Below are 24,183 nucleotides of genomic sequence, written 5' to 3'. Positions count from 1 at the left end.
TTATCATTTTAATGATTTAGAGTTACACGGATCAATATGGCTGGTTTTAGATTATATATTCTAATAAAATTACCTTTTAAGTTATGTATTGATTCAAACAATATCAAATAAATAGAGACAAATATCAAAATTTAGTAAGTAATTTATTGAAGACACATACCTATCGATCACAATGACACACCATAGTGAGTGCCACATGGGGTAAATTGAGCAAACCACTTGTTTTTCATTAAATGAAAAATCAGAAATGATTAGTTACTCTCAATGGCAAACATCAAGTTTACTTGTGAATGAAGGCAACATCCTACAACATACATTCTAACAAAAATGAATCATCTTTAACCAACTGTGACCAATACTAGTATTCCATCCGTCTTATTTAATTACTCTTTAATTTCAATTTTTATATTACATATTTAAGATAACAAGATTCAACACAACTCAAATTTAAACTAAAAAGTTCCAAGCACTAGTTTATTTTATTGAACTTTGTGTTAAATGAAAATCAAATAAGCAAATTGAAACAAATGCAGTAATTAGGATTAAACAATGAATAAATAGGAGGAAAGATCTAGTATCAAGTAACAAGCAAATGACATTAATTTCTCTTATATATAAATTTTTGAAAGAGAAGAAACATTTATTTAATTTAACTTGAATGCCAATTGAACTCGAGGCAATACCATATATTAATCTCAATATATATGTCATAATGTCAAAATCAATCTGTCTTCACACTTAATACCTTCAATTCTATCCAAATGAACACAAAAGATGGAATGATTTTTGTGCTTTAACAGAATTGAGTTCTGAAACACTAATGTTATGATAAAGTAGCAAGTCTTTTTCATAAAAGATTAAACTTCAAGTTTATCATATCCAAATTTTATCTATAACAGAAATTTTACTTCCTTAAATGAGAGAGAGTTTAGTATACACCAATGAAGTGTCATGATCCAAAAATCCCTCCTTGTAACATGGAAGCCGTTTTTTAAATCGCGATGAACTGATCATAGTTTACATCTCATTGACTGCCATATGGTGATGAATTGTAATTGCCATATCCAGGTGTTGTATTATTGTTCTGCATTGACGGAGGTGGTGGTCTTGGTCTTGCGTACTCGGCAAAGATAACCCATCCATCAAGAAACTACAAAACAGATGGTGGAACAGACAAACATGAGTAATGAATTAAACTTTAATTCTTCAAGAATTAACTTTCAAGAGCACTATAGCGTATCACCAATGACTATTTGTTGGCACCTTGAGAATCAAATGATCAATTGAAAAACAGGAAACATGAGAATCAAATGATAAATCGAAAAACATAAAAGTAGAATACTAAACCACTCCAGAGCAAGTGAAAAAAAAAATTGTGTACATATTATATTTGTTTGATCCCCTAGACACACGAGGCATCTTAAGTACCTACTTGGATTGGATTAACACAGGTGCTTTTAAACTAAAATAACTTTTAAGCAATTTTCTAGTGTTTGGATAAGTGAAGTGCTAATAAGCACTTAGCGTTAAGCTAAAATGACAAATATAAGCCAAAAGTCATAAGTTTAGAGTTAACTTATAAGTCAAAACTGACAATCCAAACAGGCTCTTACTAGGTTTCTCCACAAAACTCAGTTATTATGATGTACTGTTTTACAAAATTCAGACTTGAGACCCCACAGCACCTACGAGAAGTAGGAGTTACTATCTCTCCAGTCTCCCCTATCCTGAAGCAAGTTAAGACCTTCATCATAATTCATAGACAAGATAAGGTTACAGTTGCATCACTAGGATAAGGAAAGGAAGTTCATGAAGCTATTTATACAACGACAACATACACAGAGAAATCCCATAAATGGGGACTGGGGAGGACAGTGTACGCGAACTCGTGAAATATGAGGACATAATATTTTACCGAGCAAGTCCAAGCCAACCTTGCAATCTATATGATAAGTATAGTCATAGATTCAACATAAAACATTACATGTATACATATAACAATTACTAAAACGTAAATGATATGATCTAAGAAACTGACTTACGCTAAATAAAAAAAGGTTGAAAGATATGTTATTTAAGTTATAATCTGTAGGATTCTTGATCTCAAATTTACTAATAAACTTGAGGCCATATAGAACTTTTTTCCTATAAAGAGGACGACAAATTTGAGAAGTTCAAAACCCATTTCAGCCCATCCCGTCATACCGTTATCATTTTGTAAAGAGTTATAAATATTTTACTACTCAATTCAGTACTATAACGTTATTTTCTCTCTAGTGACTAAATATATTTTTAATCATTAACAAGAATTTTATAGATGGGCAATCAATAACTACAGTTGTAGAAAATTTCCCTCTATGTCACAACTCACCTGGCCATCCATGCCCTTTATACCAGCTTCAGCATCTTCCAATGTCGCATATCTAACAAACCCAAAACCTTTAGAATAACCAGATACTCGATCAGTCACAACTCTGGCTGCAAAAACAAAAGATAATAAAATCATAACACCTCCTTTAAACTGTATTTTTATCATAATTTGTGTGCATGAGGATAAGTAAAAACATACCATGGACCACTTCGCCATGTTTTACAAAGGCTTCTCGAAGCCCTTCTGAGGTAGTACGTTTGCTAAGCCCTGGAAAAAAGACAAACATAGGAATCATTTCAGGATCCTGGTGACATTAAACATATACCCAATTTGAAACAGAAGTTCCAAAACATTTTAACTTCCATTACATTGTACTGAACAGGAATTACAGGCAACTCGCATACAAATGTTTTAACAATACTAACAACACAATGTGTGATAGAAGACATAATTATTCTCAAAAATAAGAAGTTGCTCACTGTAAAATCAAGGAGCCTGAAAGCTTCAGTTTATGCAAATCTCCATCGCAAACATTCAACCAATTTTTTTTATTTTATTTTTTTATGACAAGGGAAACCGGCAGCCGCTATCCTTTGAGTGCGCACATGCAATAGCTCGCATTCCATATAGGAGAGCTAACCTCCACTAGGTAAGCCCGGTGCGACAAGCTCGACCCAGAAGGCAAACCTCTTGCTTTCGCTGGAAAAAGGTTTTGAACTTGAGACCTCCAACATGGAAGTTCCAAACCCAAACCACTGGGTAACCCCGAAGGGTCAAACATTCAACCAATTTGACACAACATATCCAAGAATATTTCTTAACTTATACAACTAACAACACGAAAAATAATTGACAGAGATAAATCGGGTTCAAGATGTTGAGCTACAAACTTCTCAAAAGAGCTAATTAAGGCTCTGCAATTCCAAAAATTGTTGTATCAATGTATTATATTTTAGAGAATCTAGACATATTCTTGCTTTTCACCTAAATTAATTTCATCAATTCACTACAGGATGGAGGAATATATATAACATCTATTAATAGCAAAAGATGATAGCTTTTCCTACTCGATTCCTTTCCTATAGAAAGAGTACAATGTTTCAATTAGTTTACATTTTTCTAAAAAGATATTATGGTTCTTATGATTCATCTATAATTAAAGATAACCCAAATTTTAACATAATTTTTTAACATACGCATCCATAACATATTATGCCACAATATCTGCTTGTTTAGAAAGGATTATTCCCATTGAAGGTGAAGTCACTATGAAATTCTTTTTTTTGAAAATTGTATAAAATAACAAACTATTAATTCAAATTAAATGTTATAACCACAGTTTCATTTAATTCTAATCCCTAGCAAACACTTGCAATTCGCCTCTCTCCCCAAAAATCTCGCTTGCCACTCTCGCTAATCTTGCTCGACACTCTTTCTCGCATCTAATGCATAAATTGTGTTTGTATTTGTATAAAGCAAGAGAAAACTATGTATACAAATTCAAATATATATATTTTTGTTTTATACATTTATATTTATTTATATTTATACAAATACAGATGTTTCTCTACCTGTTCTCTTTGTCTTTCTCTCTTTCTCAAATTATACAAATTGCAATATATAATTTGTGTGGTATAAAGCGAGAGAGATATTTGAGATACAAATGATTTATTTCGACTTAATAGTATACAAATTCAAATTTTATACCGATATGCAAGCACAATCATAGATACATCTACATAGTAGTTAGATACATATTTTAAAGTGCTAATATAATTTTTATATTTGTTAAACCTAAAATTTACTGAAACTGCTAACTGAAAATCGATATCGCATATACTCAAGCACCTAAAATGCAAACAAAAATGTATTTTCATTCTATCAATTAAAACCAACGGATAGCTATAATTAAAAAAAAGACCGAGTTACAAAACATAGTCATAGAATCTGCAATACAACTAAAAATTAGAAAAAAAGTGAGCAGAAATGAGAAAATTTAGAGGAAGATGAATGAAATAGGAATATACCAGAAACGAAGAGATTGGTGGATGGTTCAGCTGGTGGCGGCTTCTCAACTTGCTTCGAGGGTGTATTAAACGGAAAGCTTGGGGAAAAGGTAGATAACAGGGCACGTAAACCTCTCGTTGCCGGTGCCGCCGCCTTCGCCGCTCGCAAGGCCATAATGGGTTTAATTTCTTAGACTTTGGGGTTTTACAGAGATTTCTAGAAGAGAGAGTTTTGGTTGTTGATTTTGCTTCTTAAGATGTGACTTCTGCGAAGTCGGCTTACTAGTAACAGTCCAATGGGCTAAAATCGTAGCCCATAATAGGGCGCTGATTGCATGGGCTCTTTTTTAGGTATCATTTGTACAGATATAATCCTTTTAAAATTAGTCCTCCGACAATTTTAGACTCTTGAGTTTAATGTTTGTTCACATATTATATAGATGTTATCTAATATGTGATCCGTTCGGTTCGATTCGATTTTAAAGTTTATCTATTTGATTTATTAATTATTAATTTGTAGATATGTTAAATCGCTATAGATATTAACTTATCGGTATTGATTAACTGATTTTTGATCGTTATCAATTTGATTATCAGTTTAAACGTTAAAATTTGATTTGGAAAAAACATAGAAAAACACTTTAAAACAAGGTGACAAACCAAATGAACCATGTACTCCTATTCACAAGTTACATCTTTCTCAAAAGCAAACACTTTCACGTTATAGAATAATCAAGAATTTAGGACAACCAACCGTCAGAGTAGGAAATCAATCTTAAGTCAAGGACATCATATACAAAATGGTATAAGTATAATTGTTTAATTTACAATCAGTTAACTCATTAGAAAAAAAAACCTATAAATGCTAAGAACCGATAACTGATAACAAAAAAAAAGTTCAAAATCACTAAACTAATAATCCATTATGATTAAATCGATAAAAAAAATTCTCTTCGAATCATCAATTCAATTAGATTTTCAATTTACTAAATAATTGTCGCCAACAAAAGATTCATGAACGTGTGGTTCGTTGGCACTTTCAGTCTTTAATTACCATCTATTAATATGCCATAATTCACAAACATATACCGTGCATTTGGATGTGTATTGCAGAGAAGGAATTTTGAGTAAGCGAATTGATCACTTGCACAGTTGTGAAAGTTGAAAATAGATTCTGCTAATTAAAAGGGACAAACAGATTACTGTAAAACTCGTTCTGAGATCATGGAAAACGAAAAAGTTAGGAGCAAAATGAATCATAATGTTAAATGGTAAACTTGTCTAGATAACAAAACTTCTTACTTAATATCCCACCAAAATTTAGTATAATTTCAGCACTTAAATAGTTTAAAAGACTGATCCGGAAACAAATACGTAAAAACAATGATAAGGTAAACTTTTTAAGCCTTGTCAGCCTTAGCAGCGGTGGCGGCAGCTTGTCCACGAAGACGACCAGTCCTCCTTGCAGCAATAAGACCAACCTTTTGACCAGGTGGTGCATCACGACGGACAGTACTAGCATGACCAATATGTTGATGGTTACCACCACCATGAGGATGCTCCACGGGATTCATAGCAACACCACGGACCTTGGGCCAGCAGTTCCTCTTCACCCTGTACTTGTGGTATGCGTTACCTGCTTTGAGCATTGGTTTCTCGGTACGTCCTCCTCCAGCTACCTGACCAATCATGGCACGACACCCACTTGGAACAATCTTCTTGGATCCTGATGGAAGCTTAATCCTGTCAATAGTAAATGAATCAAATTAACGCTTCAACAAAGGAAAGTTTGAGCGTAATCCCAAAAACATATTGAGGATAAGAAGACAAAAAAAAAAAAAGCACTGCTGTGGTTAGGGGGCAAATGCACTATAACCAGTTTGTCACAAGAAAAGATATATTAGGTTTCATTATATTGCTAATGACGCAACCACAATATAGTATTTAAGCATCAAGATAGATATTCAAGTCTCAAACAAGCATAAACCTAACGAGACAATACTATCAGAAGCTGGTTCACCCTAAAGGACACAACTTGGCAGAAAATTCCCTTCCAAACAGCAAGTCTCATTCTTACGTGGATGGGACGATACAAACTTCCTTCAACAGTGTACAGACTGTAATTCAGTGTCTCTAGTAAGGTAGATGATATACTTATAGAAAAGAAAATGCAAGACTAGACATTCGTAAGTCAGTGCCAAGCTTCTACGCTACATAGGTGCTTGATCAAACAAATTTAATCAAAACTCGCATCTTCCTAAACTACCAGCTCCATCATCACAGAGAAAAATATTATACACACCAGATACAGGCATCACATTGACACATAATCGGATTGCAGCACTATAAAGACCTCTAGATAATTCTAAGTTACCGATAACAATATAAAGCAGACTTTCAGGTTCCAATAAAAGCAAGTCGGAACAACAGTCACCGAAGAATGAAAAAGCACCATTACAAATAGTTTGGATCCTAGTTGTCACATATCATTTGAATCATGATGCATTATGATGTCTGGTTGAGTCATTATCTTTACTGTTTTATCATAATGTAATGATACAATACAACACAATAAAATTTATTTTCAAGAAGAATTTATTATATGCATAAGTAGAGATTCTAAAGCTTACAACTAAGAAGGTGACCAGTTCTATGTTCAAATTGATACAAAAACAGAGCAACAGTAACCAAAAACTTAACAAAAAGGATGAAAAAGAACTGATTATGCATACCTAGTGGTTCCATTATCGGGATTGTGACTGATAACAATAGCATAATCACCAGAGCACCTTGCAAAAACACCACGGTCACCAACTTTGTGCTCAACGTTGCAAACGACAGCTCCTTCAGGGATAGATCTAAGTGGCAACACATTGCCAACCATGAGCGTAGCCTTCTTCCCACAGTAAACGAATTGACCAGTGTACATACCCTCCGCCGCAACGAAAAGCTCCTTCTGGTGCTTGTAACGGAATGGATGACGGAATGTGATACGGGCTAATGGAGCACCCCTACCTGGGTCATGAATAACCTCCGTTATAACACCCTTAAGGTACCCATTACGCTCACCGAAGTCGAGTGTACGGAACCGGGCGGGGCCTTTCCGGTGGTGAGTATGGGACTTGAAGACGGACCCTGCTCCCTTACGTTGTGCTCTGATCACACGACCCATTTCGCCGCCGACTCTCTCCTCTCTCTCGGCGGTGATGAAGGAAATGATTATAAGAAGAAAGCAAATTAGGGTTTAAGGTAAGGGAAGAAAAAACCTAGTTTCAAATTGGGCCGGGATTCTTGTCCGGGTCCAGTCTTGATTTCGGCCCACCACTGATTTTCTGTCCGGGACAAGTCCATTTAAGAATGAAAAACTTTCACATATAACCACTCAAAAATAGCCTAATATAATCATTTTCAATATATAGTTTAATAATTACAATTCGTAACTACATGTTATAGGGAGGATAGAAGCAAGCAAGAGGGGCCAGAGAGTGAGAGAGAGGTGAATTATATATGTATATTGGTTAGATAATTGTATATTATACATACGTATTTGTATAGATGCCAAGCGAGATTGAGAGACAGAGCAGAGAGGCGAGCGAGATTGAGAGAGGGAGGAGAGAGTCGAGTGAGGGAGGTGAAATTATATATATATTAGTGAGATAACCATATATTATACATATGTATTATATTCTTACTAATTATACATATACAAATGTGTTAATTATATAAACTCAAAGTCAACTGTGATTAATGTAAAATGTTAGTCGCGAGTAATAATTGTAGCAAAATATAGCTATGATGAGTAATTAAATTGTATAACCTTACTTAACCGCGTAATTTTCCATTTAAGAATGCACATATGTAAGTTTAGTTGCTTTAGAAGGATTTCAAATTTTCTGACATTTAAGTTTTATAAGAATCGCATTGTATTAATCTTGATAGTTTCAAACTTAGTATAATTTTATTTGAAGTTTATTTCAACATTTCAAATTTTCGAACTTTTTGCTTAAATCTGGATGAGTTGTTTTATCTTAAATTACCTACCATACATCTATTTCATTTTACTTATGATATCTTATCAATATCTTCTATCGTACTTTAATTTATTTATCTTTTAACTCTCAATTCAATATTAATCCTAGATAGATAGAAATTTAAGAAGATTCATAATATAAAATCTTAGATACTGCGAATAGAAGAGAGTATTACTATATATTTTTCATGATACGTGGCTAATATATATAACATTCTTTTTTCTATGGCTCAAATACATTATTTTTGTATGGCAATATTATGTTTCTTGATTTATATCATTGTTATAGGTAAAAAGTTCATTAAAATAAATGGTAAGCGAAAAATATATTTTAAACAAAATGCATCACAAATGATAATAGTAATCAAATATATATTTTAGTAATCTCGTGATTTCAATATAACATGGACTAAGATTTGCCATAAAATAGTCTATATTTTATTTTTTGATATTAATAGCTCAAATATATATTTTAGGAATCTCATGATTTCAATATAACATGGGATTTGCCATATAATAATCTATATTTTTTTTTTTTTATATCAATAGCTCAAATATATATTTTAGGAATCTTGTGATTTCAATGTAACATGGACTTAGATTTGTCATATAATAATCTATATTTTATTTTTTGATATTAATAGCTCAAATATATATTTTAGGAATTTCGTGATTTCAATATAACATAGACTAAGATTTGCCGTATAATAAACTATATTTTGTTTTTTGATATTAATAGCTCAATTTTTTTTTTTCTAAATAACTTTGTAATGTTCATTTATGAAATTCTTGTCATTTTTAGATAGTTATATTGTTCGATTTAACGTCAATCGTTATTCTTTTAAATTATATCCTTCTTGAATATAATTTTATTAATAATCTTGTGGCACACATACAAAAATTCCTTCTTCTCGGTTCAGCCACATATTTTATTGCCCAAACCAACTAAAAAACAAAAATTCTCATGGAACAATAGAGTATTTAACTTACTTAATTCCTCTTGTTTAAAAATTTTAGGAAAAAATAATAGCAGGAACAATAATTTGTCTAAATCAGAATATTAAATGTAGACAATTAATTTCATAGTTGGTGTGACAAATTTTTTATCAGGGAAAATCGACAAATATACCCCTGATATATCGTTTATGGTATGCAAATATCATTCATCATATTTTTGGGACATTAGTATTCTTGCCGTTCAAAAACTAGAGTATATATACTCTTTATACTAATTGACATATTTATATCCACCGATCTGATATTTATCGACGGATAAGATTGCGCCATTTGTCCCTATTTAGTTTTTCGTAAGAGTGAAGTACATATATACTCTAGTTTATGGATATCAGGGGCACCAATGTCCCAAGAATATGACAGAGGATATCTGTATACCATTTACGATAGTTTAGAAATATATTTATCCTTTTTTCCCTTTTAATTAATCCATATTGAATACATAACATAAATTTTCAAGTTTCTACGTTAAAATAGAATACTTCTGATAGTAATTTGGCTTCCAATCAAACATTATTAAAGGCAAAAATGGATGTTACTTAAAGGATAACAATTATCTTGCGTGTGGGACTCGTCACTACAAGTGTAAAATGAATTATAAGTAAATATATGGATTTATGGGTTGTGATAATAAATTACCAAACGAAAGTTCCTGTACGTAAAACTATTTGCAATATGTGCACAATTAATAAATATATTTAAATACAAAAAAATTTAATTTGAATATAGTATCAAAATCAATTTTATAACAACAATAATTCAAACCACGTATTATATTTTATGAAGGGTTCTGAATAATATAGTAAACGAAGAAGGGCATACAATACCCTTAAACTATTAATTTGGTACAAAAATATCATTCATTAACCCGTTAGCCACGAAATGCCTTTGGGATTAAAATTTGTGACCCTTTATTATCCTTATTCACCGATGGTCCATTAACTAATTTTCTTATTTGATACGTGTCATATTTAATACGAATTCACTCTTACCTTATCTCAAATAACTCGATTCCTAATCGTATCTCAAACTAACATGCTCAAATAGATATTTGAGTCTCCTCAAATATTTACAAGAAAGTTATTTCGTTTGGGAATTAAGAGTATAACTTGGTTAATGACTTTTAAGGGTGACTGGGGAACGAATTGCACTAGACCAACTAAAAGACACAAATAACTAATAATATAGTCGCTCGTTAAAATAATAATATATATATTAATGAAAATAGAGATATATCATAATGTAAACATATTATATATGATTAGTTTATACGTAAATTTATTATGAAAGATAAATAAGTGGAATATAATGAGTACAACTTCACTTAAAATGAAATTTACGATAGTTGCACTATAATATTCTGCAATTTGGAGTTCATCAAAAATCTTCTCTTAATACCACACCATTACGGACTCAATTCACTAAAGACGCCATTATTTATTTATTTTTAATAAGGTGAATCCTTCTCGAGTTAATTTAAGCATATCTCAATTAGCTTATATAATATTTATTTTTAATTACCTTCTTCAGTAATAGATATCAAATAATTGTATTTACTAAAATAAAAATAAATCAAGTTAAAGGAAAAATAATTAACTATCTAATTTTAAAATCACACAATTTTCAATCCATTTTATTAACTATTAGGTCACATATATAATTGAAAACTTTGAAATGAAAAGTTCAGATCCATCAATAATAGCATATATTTCATTTCATTAACCCCTCCAATGATATAATAACAAAAAAAATTAAAATCCATCACATCGCTTCCTTAAAAGAATCTCACATTTTATGGTTAATCTTGATGATTAACACTAGATATTTTGTTTAAAAAAAACAAACAAAGAAGTAGAAACCTTTAAGCTTACTTAAATTTTGAAAGTTCAAATTATTTCGTGAGGAATAATAGTCGTGAAGGCAAAGACATAGGAATTCAATCGGTCGATACCAACACTTGTCACTCATATCGCAACACGTAAGTAATTACAAAAAACGAAAAATAATATAATAAAATCATCAATTTTAATTTCAAGCTTTATATATAAAAATTACTACGTATTATGAAAAATAGTTTATTCTCTATAAATTTAAATTAAATTTATATCTCAATATAAGTATCGAGTCCTGAATATAAAAATGATAAAAATAATCCTCCTATGACGCAATAGAAGGGTGAGTGATGTTAAAATATGGTCACATAGAATTTGTATATATAAAACAACTCCAAATGTTTTGCCTGATTCTTGAAGTATACAAAAGGTTTTCTCTATATTAAGGCTGGGATTTTGCACTTCTTTTGTACTATAAAAGAACACCACTAAACCAAAGTTTAATATTTTAATTACCCCCTTATTTACACTAAAAAAGACTCTTCAAACCCCATGAAAATCATATTTTCCTTCTTCTTCATTTGTCTATCATATCTATTGGTGAAGTCTGAGTCCATTACCCGTTCTGATTTTCCAGAGGGATTCATCTTTGGAACTGCTTCTTCAGCTTATCAGGTTTGTTATTGCCCCGCGTATATACGTTACAGGTTCAATAAAATTCAGTAACTTTTGACTCAGTATATATACGAAGCTAGTCTTTATAAATAATATGTTCAAAACTCAATAAACAAAAACTATCACGATTCAGAATTCATAAATTTAAAATTTTAAATTCATCTTTGTTTCTTTTGGTCTTGTAGTTTGAAGGTGCTGTGGATGAAGGAAACAAGGGAATTAGTATATGGGATACTTTCATCAAAAGACCAGGTAAAATAGTTTATTCGTAATCATCTCATTTAAAAGCTTCTACCTATTTCGTACGATACATTTTTCATTATTTAATTATATTTTCAACGACTTAGATTTTCCTGAACACTTTTTTTAATGAAATATCTTAGTACTATACTTTTAAAATTTTGATGTATCATCTTGTTTCTAATTCTACAGGAAGAATACTGGACTTCAGCAATGCAAACACAGCAGTTGATCAATATCATCGTTTTGAGGTAAAAGTTCCTAACGATTCACTTGGACCAAAAAGTACTCCGTCCATTTTTATTTTTTCTTTCGAAAGTTAATTTTAACGAATTTTAAAGTTAAATTAGATTATATTAATTTGATATTTTAAATAAAAATTTACACACTAAAAGATTATACCAAAAGTCTATAAACTGCAAATTTTCGCGTGCTGAAGAATTAAATTTTTTATAATTTAACTATAATAAAGAAAACTACGATAATTTAAAATGAATGGAGATAGTGGTATATTTAATTTAAACTTTATTATAAACGCAAGTTGAAATGTTTAATTTGTGATTAAGGCATGGATAAGTAATGCCAGTATGTCACCTAATCATATCAAATATGCACCGACAAGAAAAATAATAAAAGAGAACAAATGGGACTTATCATCTTTAAAAATTAAAAAGATACGAATAATAGTAGCTTCCACATTAGAGTATTCTCTCAGTACAAATTAAATACTTAAATAATAGAGGCTAAAGTCCTTTTGTGAAAACTAAAGTTTTGTTAGACAAAAAAAAGTATGTTTTGTTGTTATTTAACAAACTTGTATGAGATGACTTTAGCTTTGACAACATTTTACAGAGTGACATAGACTTGATGAAGAATATAGGAATGGATGCCTATAGATTCTCAATTTCTTGGACACGAATTTTCCCTAGTAAGATTTACTCCTTTCATCATCATTTACTCGTACTATCGAGTTTAAGTTATATACATCATTATCAACACAAGTATCTCTACCTTTTGTAGTGGGTAATAAGTTTTATATTTTAAGGAGACTTATGTGTGGATATTATTTTAACAACCTTACATGTCACAGATGGAACAGGGGAACCAAATCCAGAAGGAATTGAATACTACAACAATCTCATAGATGCCTTACTAGAAAAAGGTTCAATTGAAGTATAGAACATGTTATATGAAAATTAAATCTGAACTTTATATGAGACTAATTATTTGATTATTGTAATATGATCAGGAATTCAACCTTATGTAACTTTATTTCACTGGGATCTACCACAAAAGCTTGAAGATTCTTACGAGGGATTTTTGAGCAATCGAATAATGTATGTATATATAGTTGAGGATTTCGTTAAGAGTGTTGACAAAAAAATTGCAGTATAATATTCTATTTTCGATGAAAGGTGTTCAACTGATCCACATTAATCTATTGCATAAGTGAAGTATACAAATTTCAAGCTGATATATGAACTCTATTTCATTGCAGAAAGGAATTTGAACGATATGCTATTACCTGTTTCGAAGCATTTGGAGATAGAGTGAAGCATTGGATCACCTTTAACGAGCCTCACGGTTTTACAATTCAAGGTTATGACTTTGGAATTCAAGCTCCAGGAAGGTGCTCTATTCTTTTGCACTTGTTCTGCAGGAAAGGAAATTCGTCTGTTGAGCCATATATCGTAGCACATAACATTCTGTTGTCTCATGCTGCTGCATATCATGCTTACCACAAAATGTTCAAGGTACCTCAGTTCAACAAAGAACTTTTTTTGATCGATCTGATGACTACTGAGTTAAAAAGAGGGACGCGAAATAGCGTATGGACATTCTGTAACTAGTATTCCAGGTAGTGGTGTAGCCATATAGACTGAAGCGTAGTCGACAATTATTCTAATGACTACTTTGTTTTGCTTCACCACTGATTCCAGGCTAGTCAACGCGGCAAAGTTGGGATAGCATTAGATTCAAAATGGTACGAGCCACGTTCAGATTGTAAAGAGGACAGAGCTGCTGCAAGTAGAGCAATGGATTTTGGACTTGGCTGGTAATTTTAGTCATGTATTTCTTATAATGTGAATGGAGTTATGAAGAAAATTGTGTTTAACGTATCGATTTAACAAAAACAAAGTGACTCAGGTTCCTTGATCCACTACTACTTGGGAATTATCCTCTTTCAATGCAGAAGTTGGTGGCTGAAAGACTGCCCAAGATCACTCCCTATGAGGCAAAAGTAATAAAAGGATCTATTGATTTCCTTGGCATCAATCACTATACAACGTTATATGCACGAAACGATAGAGCAAGGATCATGAAGTTCATGTTTCACAATGCTTACTCCGACTCTGCTGTAGTAACTACTCGTAAGATATCAAAACTAGTACTGACTATTTAAATTGGACAATATGTGGAGTTGTTATCAACTGATCATCACCTTTGTTACTTCAGCTTACAGACGCGGAGTCGCAATCGGAGAAAAGGTAAACCTGATTAGTTGTTGTCTATATTTGAGAACTGCTGATCGTTGTCCTAAAGATCATATCTTCCTCCAGGCTGCATCTGGTTGGCTACGTATTGTTCCTTGGGGCATTCGTAAGTTGATGAATCACATCAAAGATAAATATGGAAACCCGTTGGTGATGATTACTGAAAACGGTAAGAAATGTCATCCCTGCAAAAGCAACAAACAGGACATGAGTGCCAAAAACTTGAATTACTTTATTTCAGGTATGGACGAACCTAACAAATCACATATGGCATTGGACGATGCTTTACAAGATGAAAGGAGAATAACTTACCACAGAGACTATCTTTCGAATCTCTCTGCTGCCATAAGGTGCTCAAACTTCAATTCATCGCTGCTTTTCATTACTATGTTTCGAGATTCTTTGTTATTCTGTTCTTACCTGGGAAAAAATCACATGAATACAGGGAAGACAACTGCAATATCAAAGGCTACTTTGTTTGGTCACTGCTTGATAACTGGGAATGGAACTCAGGTTATACTGTAAGGTTCGGACTATACCATGTAGACTTCAAGAACAATCTCACAAGGACACCAAAATCCTCTGCTAAATGGTTCAAAAGCATGCTTACAACGGAGAGATGTCTGGATGCGTTATTATGAAGTCTGTTTTTTATTTCAACAATGCTAGAAGCAAATTAAGATGATACTGTAGAGTTTGAACTATGTACATTAGCATCATTGTCTGCTGAAAACTGCAACTTCACTCTTATATACCATAAAGAACCAGTCTTGTTTAACAAAACAGACGACCGCTGAATGCAAAGTTCAACTTTTGAGATGAGAACGCCAAGAAACAAAAGCAGAAACATTGTCTATAATGATTTTATTTTTATTTACAAGCCACTTCCACAAGTCATTGGACCAGAAACACTCAACGAAAACCTCCGAATCTAGAAGAAACTGTAACACTTAGTCATGTAAGTTCGGCAAATTCAAAAAGTTAAAAACTTTGAAGATATCATTAGTGACTGCGTTTTGAGACAACCACCATCATAACCATGACAGCCAAAGCCATGAAAGATGCTCCAAGTGTCTTCTCCACCGCGCCAAATTTAGCAGTTCCATCAGCATCAACAAAAAACTTGTTGCCTCCAAAGAGATTGTTAAAGAAATCTGACAAGCTGTCCATCATATCAACCACCGTTTGTGTCACTGTTTGGGTAACATTCTGCAAAAAGCTTGTAAAAGTGTTCCCGGATTTAGACTCTTCCGCCTTAGATTCAGGAACCGCCTTCAATGGGGATGATTCAGAAAAGTAATCAGTATTAGCAACAGATTCATCTCTCTCTTGATCCGAGTCTGGGAATGATGCACCTGCAACTATGGGAATGTGGTAAGAAGCTTGATCATTATGAGAGATTCGAGGAAAATCAAGGACATACATTTCTCACTGGATCTTTGTGACTCAAGGAAATCTTGAAGGGCTGGATTTTGCAGTACTGCATTCCACACATTTGGGTCACAAGCAATTGAAGCAACGACGTTCTGGGAAAGAGAAAAATGAAGTCAACATCAGCAGACCTGGAATACCCGTAACCTCCGGACACTACTAAGAAGGCACCCCAAAGAGCTTCATGAAGTTATTATGAGTGTCTACTGTCTACTCAGATGCCAACATTATTAACACCAAGAAAATGCATAAGAAATACCTCTTTTAGATCTATAGCGCCTGAACCCATCTAAGTCACTTTATGTTCATACTTCGTACTAAAATGTAAATAAAGAAAGCCACTTTGACAGCAGAAAATTTTAAGAAAAAAGGTTAAGGAAATACCAGCATGAGAACCACAAGGGGAGGGGACTTATCTAATACTTGAACATTCTAAGAGTCACGTTATCTTGACGTTGAGATTCTTCTGCTTCTTCAGAAATTTTAAGGAAGTATCTTCTGTATTGAACTCAACTCAAATATACTCTTCTAGATGTCAACATCTAGAGAGGAGTACCTAACGAATAATCAAATGAGCTGCACACTCCCAAGTATGAAGAGCTCTAAATTTTCTTGACGCTAGCAATTCCAAGAAAACAGATTCTGTTCGAGGAGATTTCACTAGTAGGACTAGGGGCTAGCTTAAATAGTTCCACATTTTATGTTATGAAAACAGTATTAGTTCAGTTTTTGTTGACTGGATCTTCTTATCTGGTCAAATTTAACAAATTCAGAATCATTCCTCACCCTAGTAATGGCTTATACCGAAGGATTAACAGAAAAAATTGCTATATCCAGTTTCTAAGATATGAACATACAACACTAGATAGAATATGAAAACTAAGAGACTTGTAGACAAAAATGACAAAGAAGGAAACCTGAGCAGCAGGAATTTCACTCAGAACCCTATATGCCTGCACAGCATGTTTTGGCACAGACTTTGTGACTATAGTCTCGCTGACAACACAGGCTTTGGAGACGGGCGATGAGCTTGAGCCAGATATACAAGATCCCCCATTTCCATTAGCAGATCCAGACAAATATACCCTGTAAATTTAACAAAAGTTCTAAATTCACACTAAATAGTTGTTTAGATCATCTATAAGAGCAAATATACATCTGTTGGAATATAACAGCAGAGTGACACAGAGAAGTTCATATGGCAACCTAAGTCCAATAGCCTTTCAAATCCCATATCATCAACCTTGCGGGGACTAAAGTTAAAGGTTAAAGGATGTATGATGAAAAGACAAAGCATACCAATATTAAAAGAGTGGAGCAACAACCGAATTTACAAGTTCGTTTTCATTTTTCCCTTCACCTATTTCAGGTCCAAAATTTAAGTTTCTCTCTTCACTGAAACTGTAACACAGAAGAGCGCATTTGGACTCTGAAGTGTCACCCAACCATAGTACTTATGAGAATGCAGCTTATGGCACAGAATAAGTAGAAAAGGCGGATTTTTTTTAATTCATCCAAAACACCTTAATAGCACAAATGACTTACTTGATCTCCCTTACCTAATATTCACCACTTATGTAGCACCCTCTCCTTTTAGACCCTCCCAAAAGAATGTCACCCTTCCTTATTTAGCAACTATGTAATGGCATCATCCTCATTCATACTTGTTGAGTTCCACCTAACACTTTTTAATGAAGAAAATTCAACTAAAAGCAAGTGCTAAAAGTGAATTTCATAAGGGCAATTTGCTAAATATGCGTGTCTTCCCTTGATTCTTTAACTCCACGTCAGGACCAACAATGCCACATAAATTGGAACAGAGGGAATAGTATATATGTATGGCAAATGCTATCTCAAGGTGCTTCTTTGCAATCAGTTTTAAGAGTTATCCCCTTTTCAAAAGTAAAGTTTCATATTGGGATAATTCAAAGCTATATTCAAACAAGCAACATAGAATTGGACGGTGCAATATTTCTCCAACATGTCCCGTTTTACTCTAAGGAGCAAAAAATTGTAACTTTGTTCCATTTCGAATCAATCAACTGAATAATCACTCAATCACGGTTAACTTTCACGAAATGCAACAATATACCACCCAATTAGCTTTCGGACTGGGGATGTTAATGCTCTGTGGTGACTTAGAACACAAAAGACTTGCAATTTTATGATTATAAAACATAAAACAAAGCAATACTACGCATAGACACTAATAACAGATAACAAATTGATAAGCAAATTTGCAGGCAGAGTAAATAGCAGGAGAAATGAATTATACAGAGCATCTTTGAGATCAGAAGTAGCCTCTGTAGCTTCCTGAAGAGAAGGAGCTCCACCAAATACGAGTCGAGGCAGCGGTTCACCAGGATTAACCATCATTTCCTCCTCTCCGCCGGCCATCTCCCAGTCATCAAAATCAGAAACCATCTTAGGCACATGCGACACATCCAATGATCCACCGTGAGAAGCCGTAACCATACCAGACTTCACATCTTCCGACGTTGACGATAAACCTGAGATCGACACCGGACGAGCGACGTTGCGTGCGGCTGCATAGAGTGGATGCTCCGCCGTCACCGAGCGGAATCCGCTGTTCACAGCGGCGGCTCCGGCGACCTTCGCCGCTGCTCTAAATGCTCCACCGCCACCCATAATTTTCGTAATTATCTATTCGAATTCGACGAATGAGGCAACCCTTCAGCAACGAAGAGATCGGTTGCGTATAAGTTTTGGGGTAAAATAGGACTCTGACGATGGGACACGTGGCGACTAAGTGTTGCTTGCTTAGTAAGCAAGATATTTTTAGGATAATTTTGATTATTAAATTAGAGAATTATTTTATTTGAATTAATGAAGCCGAAAAGTGAATTGGATTCAACGAGTAGAAGATTACGTGAGCTATAAGTGTGATTAAGAAATGATTTATATTCCTAAAAAGCTAATTTGTGTGGTTACTTAAGCGAATCTTGACTGATTTTCTCCTCTAAATTTTCCAAAAATTATGATAAAGGGCCTATTGGGCTTTACTATGTGCCCCATCTAGAACCAACATTTAAGTTATAGCAACTTTATAGAAAACTTTCAAATTTAGCTACATGAGAACAAACTGCCAGCAAAATTATAAAAATCATATTATAAGTTTTAAAATATTTGATATTTTTGGGGTCGACAAGGCTAAACTTTAAATATGTACATATAACTGAATATATTTTTTAAAAAAGAATTGAAATCCTAATTTGCAGCCAAATTTTCTTTAACTTTGATTAATAATTTTCACTTTGATAAAAACGTAAGTTTATAGTAATATTTTTAGAAGGGTAGTAATATTAATCTACAAAGTTAAAGCATTTTTTTGTCGAAGCATGCAAAAGCTATTGCTTAAATCAAAACGCAACACAAAACGACTATCAAAATGTAAGTTCTAAAAAATAAAATCATGATAAGAGATTGATTGTATAGAACATCTTAATGTTTATTTTATTTTCAAATTAAGTGTAATTGTTATAATCGAATAAAACATTATCATGTTATGTATATGTTCTCCTACTTTCTACTTATGTTAAGTCTACTACACCCATCGATGAATTTCGTTTATTTTCAGTATCTTTAATTGGTTTAGAGTTAAGAATTTACGGTTTAGGATTTAGAGATGATATTGACATTAATCCCTATGTCTAAATTTAATTATTAAGCTAAAGTAGACCCCCAAATCCATTTTATATCAACCTAAGTTATACTGAAAAAGTATATTCATTCTCTTAAAAAGATTATGTACTAATCACTAACTTTCATTAATTTATTCTAATCAATATTGATATTCTGGTTGTTTCCAATTAATTTCTTTATTAAAATTCTAAATTCTACTTAAAAGGTTATTTGCCTTTTTCTTGTGATGATGGGCTTTTCAATCATACAATTGGGATCCAGCAAGACCAGCCTTAAGGGCCCACTTATAATAAGTCCAGCAGAAAATCTATAAAATTGGGCCCACATGGGCCCATGGGCCCGTTGTACTCCCTTCTCCTTTTTTAATGGGCCCATCTTACGCACGTTACGAAAAAGCATCCTATGAAATTTGCAGGCCTTGAAAAAAAAACAAATAGTCAATTTCCGATTTCTATAATTGAAAAATAATCTATATTTTGAAATTTTACTTATGAAACTTTATAACTCGGTACATTATATTGAATGTTTTATTTATAAAATTTTACGTATGAATGTTAATCCATTACATTATATAAGGTATATTTTTATCGGTGTTCTATTTTTTGACCTCCAATGAAGGGTGAGAGTATATACTAAAACTCTTTATGATATTGTGTAAAAAAATCTTGTATGTTATAATATGATATATTAAACGTAAAAATGAAGATTCTCAGAGAGTTGAGAAACTATTTTTCCATCGAAAAAGAGAAGAAATAAATAACAAATTTATAAAACTATATCCAAAAATAGGAAAAAAGATATTTTGATAAACCCAAAATCTTTACAGCCGCACCCCAAATCTCATTTAGAGTCTAAAATAAACCTATAATCAAGCCATGGTAATTTGTACTTAAACCCCCCACCCACCCACCCACCCACAAAATCCATAATTATTATGGACATTTAATAATTTTCCAAAATGGGCATTTCTTTATTATTGATCTTCAAATCCCTTCTCCTTCCTACCATTCTTCTTCAGAACACCTGCATTTTCCATTTTAAAAAAAATCAACTATTAAATTTAAACATTTAAATATAATTTCTTTATTCAAATAAAAATAATGAAAACTACTTGACACTCACTAGTACTAATTTCAGGAAAAAAAAAAGATAAATCATTTCATTTTTCAGAAACACAATTCAGAAAATCACATGGAAAACTAGTACTTTACAATCCAACTTAAAAAAATGACATTTGTCCCTTGGATAGTAGTGAAATTCACTAAATTGACAAATTCATTTCTCATTTTTAAAGAGAGATCTCGAGATTAAACATGGTCATAAATTTAATTTTAAATCAGATCTCAATATGAAACGCGAAGTATACGAATTAATCAGATTTATTGAATTTTGAATACGAAAAAACAAAACAGAGGAATGAAATTACCATCTGGTTTGCAATTAGGAGGATCTTCAAAAAGTGAAAGAGAGAGTTGTTTATGAGCCAAACCAATATCAAAAAGTATAAGACCAGATGAAGGATTATCAACCACAATTCCTTTAACAGGTAACCAAACAAAAAGCTCTTGTTGAGAAAATCCTTCCACAGCGCCTAGTGAACCATAAGTGAGATTTGCTCTTACAACACTATCATATAAAGCCATAGTATCAAATTTAGCCAAACAAGGCCCATCTAAAAAAACTTGAAGAAAACCAGAATCTGATAAATTGTAAGATTTCACTTCTTTAGGGAGGAGTCCAGCTGGTAATCCTTTTGATTTTAGTAGATCATGAATAGACATGGAAGAAGTAGCCAATTTACACTGTAAAAAACAGAGGAGGAATAAGAAAAGCAAATGTGAAAATTGTGTGAAATTGTTTTGAAGAAAAGGCATGATGAATGATGAAAGAGAGAGATTACAGAGAGAGAGAGTGATTTTTTTTGTTTTGTGTTTTTGCCTTTTTGATGGTTTAAGGAAAAATTTGAGGAGGGAGATTTGGGAGAATAGAAAGATTATTTAGGGCAAAAGAGGATTTTAAGGCTGATTTTACTATGTTGCCTTTGAAGATAATAATCCACAATTGAATTGATTAGGTAAAAATAAAAATTTTTGCTTCCTTAACTATTTGAGATACCTTTTGTTTATGGGGTATGTGTTTTAAATTTTCTTGGTGTTTTGATATAATATTTGGTTTTGTTTTATTGTAAAAATGTTGAAGTATTTAATATTCTTAGAAACTAGTACTAGTATAAACACAATTATTTAAATATTGAAATTTTGATATTTTGTCTACTTTGGTTTAAATATATATGTTTAAGATGTTAGTATATGATTGTATGTAAGTTGAAGTTAAGTAATTTTTTTGTTATTAAATTATTATTACACAAAATATTATAATTGAACTTAAATTTATCGAATAGTACCATATGAATTTTGATGATAATATTAGAGCGTTTTTAAAAATGGGAATTATCAAACTAAACTTTCCAATTTCGACATAATATATCTAATTCCTAATTAATTGAATATTTTTCTTCTTTTCTTTGCGTATGAAATATACTATATCTAAAATATTTTAGAATTACTATATTATATCAAATGTGAAACTAATAATACAAGTGTATCAATAAATAATAAAATAATAATAATCGTGATAAATGTATAAATATTTACAGAGGAATGATTTTTAAAAAAATATACATTCTAATTAATTAAAAATTACATTTAATTATTAGCTGGACATCTCAAAAACTAAAAAATCTGAATTTAAAATTTTAATAATTGAGATATAAAAAATAATACTAGAAAAAAAAAAGTTGAGTTGATTGATTTTATTTGCCTTAGCATTGGGCCTTAACGACTTTCAAAGTTTCAATTATTTTCTCCTTATAATAAGGTCCTGGGGTCACCATGAATTATTATTCTACGTCACGCTGGCTATTATATATACTTTGTCTGCCTTTAATTATTATTTTTTTTGAAATTTAATTATTTGTATTAGTATTTGATTCATTCAGATTTATATACTGCTTACATTATTTATATGTGATTTGAGTATTTTTTTTCTCTTTTTATTCTTAAAAAAAAAGATTAATTAAGGATTAACAAATTTTAATCATTTTATCACCGTCGTTATCAACTGCTTTTGAAATATTTGATATCATTATCCTGTCAATAATTTACAAGGAAACTTCCACTTTCACACTCTATGAATATATTCCAACATCATAATTTTTAAAAATTACTCCATATTAACTTATTTTATACAGTAACTCTTTTTCTAAGTAAACATCATTTAATTTTCTGTATTAGTACTAGGTTTCATTATTCAACGTGGTCTCAAATAATTATTATAATTTGATCTAATACAAGTGACAATTTATTTTCTATTTCCTAAAAGAATTCAAGTTCCATATATCAACTAGATAAAATATATATAACAATTAAATTAACTAGAATATAAAAAAATATTAATTGATATTATGACCATTGAAAAAGTAACCAACATCCTATTATAAATTAACCATAATATATGAAATTACTATATCAATACTTATATATAACTTAAATCATTTCTTAAATTGGTTATGTTGATGTGATTATACTCCTCATACAATCATACGTAATGAATATGTAAATGATAAAACGTGACAATGAAATTTTATTTCTCATATTCATTAGGCATAACAATGGATTTTCGATTTTTTTTTTCTATACGTACATACTTAATACTCATATTTATTAAAAAGAGGAGTATTTTTTCGTTTAACACTCATAGCAGTATCTTTTCGTTTATCAAATTTATAGGTCGATCCAATAATTTCTAGTGAAGGTCTTTCTCATTAGAGTCAATTAGAATTGTGTTGGAGTCGTAAGAATTACTTTATCTTTAATCAGATGTCTTGAATTTGAATCTTTTAGTTACGAAGTCCTTTCTCATTAGATCCCTAGAAGTTGTTAATGTAATAACTTTTTTTTAGCTTATGACTTCAATGTATATAACCTATTGAACTATATGACCTATTAATACATTGGATGCTATTAAATAGGGAAATAATTCATATCTAAAACGTTTTTCTTTATTAATGTACCTTCTCCTTTTTCATAGTCAAAGTTAAAAATGGTAATGTCATTTTTTTCTTTGTCCTATTAAAGTGGTAATTATTAATATTGCGGTACATTAAAAATTATTAAATTAGGTGAAGCAATTTTATGGAGTTTTTAATATATTAAATTTTGAAATATAGAGTTGTAAAAATATTAAAATTTTGAAATGTGTTGGCATTTTCTTCTGTCTTGTTCTTGGGAGGAATGTTTTTGTTGTTTCATCGATCATTGGCTTGACTTTAATTTTATTTTTTTTTACTTTTTCTTATAATCGTACAACATCTAGAAATTTTTAATCATGGATAATTCTTTTGGTTAGTTGTAAAGCAATATAATAT

The 24,183-nt window shown here is 31.7% G+C and overlaps 5 protein-coding genes across 6 annotated transcripts; 1 reads left to right on the top strand and 4 right to left on the bottom strand.

The window, feature by feature from the left end:
* Positions 1 to 823: 823 nt before the first annotated feature.
* LOC101264445 (organelle RRM domain-containing protein 2, mitochondrial) lies at positions 824 to 4,690 on the bottom strand. Its single transcript, XM_004244126.5, has 4 exons — positions 4,399 to 4,690; positions 2,570 to 2,638; positions 2,372 to 2,478; positions 824 to 1,150 (listed from the first exon to the last, which is right to left on the bottom strand). Exons 1-4 carry the CDS (start codon positions 4,550 to 4,552, stop codon positions 1,025 to 1,027), a joined length of 456 nt encoding a protein of 151 aa, XP_004244174.1. The 5' UTR covers positions 4,553 to 4,690; the 3' UTR covers positions 824 to 1,024.
* Positions 4,691 to 5,617: 927 nt separating this feature from the next.
* LOC101264138 (large ribosomal subunit protein uL2) lies at positions 5,618 to 7,726 on the bottom strand. The gene is made up of 2 exons (XM_004244125.5): positions 7,110 to 7,726; positions 5,618 to 6,120 (listed from the first exon to the last, which is right to left on the bottom strand). Exons 1-2 carry the CDS (start codon positions 7,547 to 7,549, stop codon positions 5,778 to 5,780), a joined length of 783 nt encoding a protein of 260 aa, XP_004244173.1. The 5' UTR covers positions 7,550 to 7,726; the 3' UTR covers positions 5,618 to 5,777.
* A 3,893-nt stretch (positions 7,727 to 11,619) lies between these two features.
* Positions 11,620 to 15,446, top strand: LOC101262329 (putative beta-glucosidase 41). The gene is made up of 13 exons (XM_004244119.5): positions 11,620 to 11,928; positions 12,114 to 12,180; positions 12,361 to 12,419; positions 13,021 to 13,096; positions 13,259 to 13,330; positions 13,418 to 13,505; positions 13,667 to 13,922; positions 14,109 to 14,224; positions 14,317 to 14,540; positions 14,626 to 14,657; positions 14,730 to 14,832; positions 14,905 to 15,013; positions 15,109 to 15,446. Exons 1-13 carry the CDS (start codon positions 11,806 to 11,808, stop codon positions 15,302 to 15,304), a joined length of 1,521 nt encoding a protein of 506 aa, XP_004244167.1. The 5' UTR covers positions 11,620 to 11,805; the 3' UTR covers positions 15,305 to 15,446.
* A 66-nt stretch (positions 15,447 to 15,512) lies between these two features.
* Positions 15,513 to 18,996, bottom strand: LOC101263228 (uncharacterized). 2 transcript variants are annotated; one of them, XM_010326036.4, is made up of 4 exons: positions 18,370 to 18,996; positions 17,012 to 17,180; positions 16,087 to 16,189; positions 15,513 to 16,024 (listed from the first exon to the last, which is right to left on the bottom strand). In XM_010326036.4, the coding sequence occupies exons 1-4, from the start codon at positions 18,741 to 18,743 to the stop codon at positions 15,666 to 15,668; spliced, it is 1,005 nt and encodes a 334-aa protein (XP_010324338.1). In that variant the 5' UTR covers positions 18,744 to 18,996; the 3' UTR covers positions 15,513 to 15,665. The 2 variants fall into 2 exon arrangements, with proteins under 2 accessions (XP_010324338.1, XP_004244170.1); XM_004244122.5 differs by having other exon boundaries at positions 15,513 to 16,018; positions 18,370 to 18,913.
* Positions 18,997 to 20,543: 1,547 nt separating this feature from the next.
* On the bottom strand, positions 20,544 to 21,750 carry LOC104648557 (uncharacterized). The gene is made up of 2 exons (XM_010326037.4): positions 21,184 to 21,750; positions 20,544 to 20,780 (listed from the first exon to the last, which is right to left on the bottom strand). Exons 1-2 carry the CDS (start codon positions 21,629 to 21,631, stop codon positions 20,731 to 20,733), a joined length of 498 nt encoding a protein of 165 aa, XP_010324339.1. The 5' UTR covers positions 21,632 to 21,750; the 3' UTR covers positions 20,544 to 20,730.
* Between the last annotated feature and the right edge of the window lie 2,433 nt (positions 21,751 to 24,183).

The sequence above is a fragment of the Solanum lycopersicum genome, chromosome 7, assembly GCF_036512215.1.
Source record: "Solanum lycopersicum chromosome 7, SLM_r2.1".
NCBI lineage: Eukaryota > Viridiplantae > Streptophyta > Magnoliopsida > Solanales > Solanaceae > Solanum > Solanum lycopersicum.
Note: the sequence above shows the minus strand (reverse complement) of the source record. Positions and strands in the feature narration are given on the sequence as shown.

Excerpts from the sequence above, each read along its gene's own strand:
- LOC101264445 (XM_004244126.5), bottom strand. The coding sequence starts at position 4,552 with ATGGCCTTGCGAGCGGCGAAGGCGGCGGCACCGGCAACGAGAGGTTTA. Across the intron at positions 2,479-2,569 it reads ACATGGCGAAGTGGTCCATG|CCAGAGTTGTGACTGATCGA; the intron begins GTATGTTTTTAC and ends TTGTTTTTGCAG. Across the intron at positions 1,151-2,371 it reads TAAAGGGCATGGATGGCCAG|TTTCTTGATGGATGGGTTAT; the intron begins GTGAGTTGTGAC and ends TCTGTTTTGTAG.
- LOC101263228 (XM_010326036.4), bottom strand. The coding sequence starts at position 18,743 with ATGGGTGGCGGTGGAGCATTTAGAGCAGCGGCGAAGGTCGCCGGAGCC. Across the intron at positions 17,181-18,369 it reads TCTGATCTCAAAGATGCTCT|GGTATATTTGTCTGGATCTG; the intron begins GTATAATTCATT and ends TTAAATTTACAG. Across the intron at positions 16,025-16,086 it reads ACAAAGATCCAGTGAGAAAT|TTGCAGGTGCATCATTCCCA; the intron begins GTATGTCCTTGA and ends ACATTCCCATAG.
- LOC101264138 (XM_004244125.5), bottom strand. The coding sequence starts at position 7,549 with ATGGGTCGTGTGATCAGAGCACAACGTAAGGGAGCAGGGTCCGTCTTC. Across the intron at positions 6,121-7,109 it reads CCCGATAATGGAACCACTAG|GATTAAGCTTCCATCAGGAT; the intron begins GTATGCATAATC and ends TACTATTGACAG.
- LOC101262329 (XM_004244119.5), top strand. The coding sequence starts at position 11,806 with ATGAAAATCATATTTTCCTTCTTCTTCATTTGTCTATCATATCTATTG. Across the intron at positions 13,506-13,666 it reads TTTTTGAGCAATCGAATAAT|AAAGGAATTTGAACGATATG; the intron begins GTATGTATATAT and ends ATTTCATTGCAG. Across the intron at positions 14,541-14,625 it reads CTCTGCTGTAGTAACTACTC|CTTACAGACGCGGAGTCGCA; the intron begins GTAAGATATCAA and ends TTGTTACTTCAG.
- LOC104648557 (XM_010326037.4), bottom strand. The coding sequence starts at position 21,631 with ATGCCTTTTCTTCAAAACAATTTCACACAATTTTCACATTTGCTTTTC. Across the intron at positions 20,781-21,183 it reads TCCTAATTGCAAACCAGATG|GTGTTCTGAAGAAGAATGGT; the intron begins GTAATTTCATTC and ends TGGAAAATGCAG.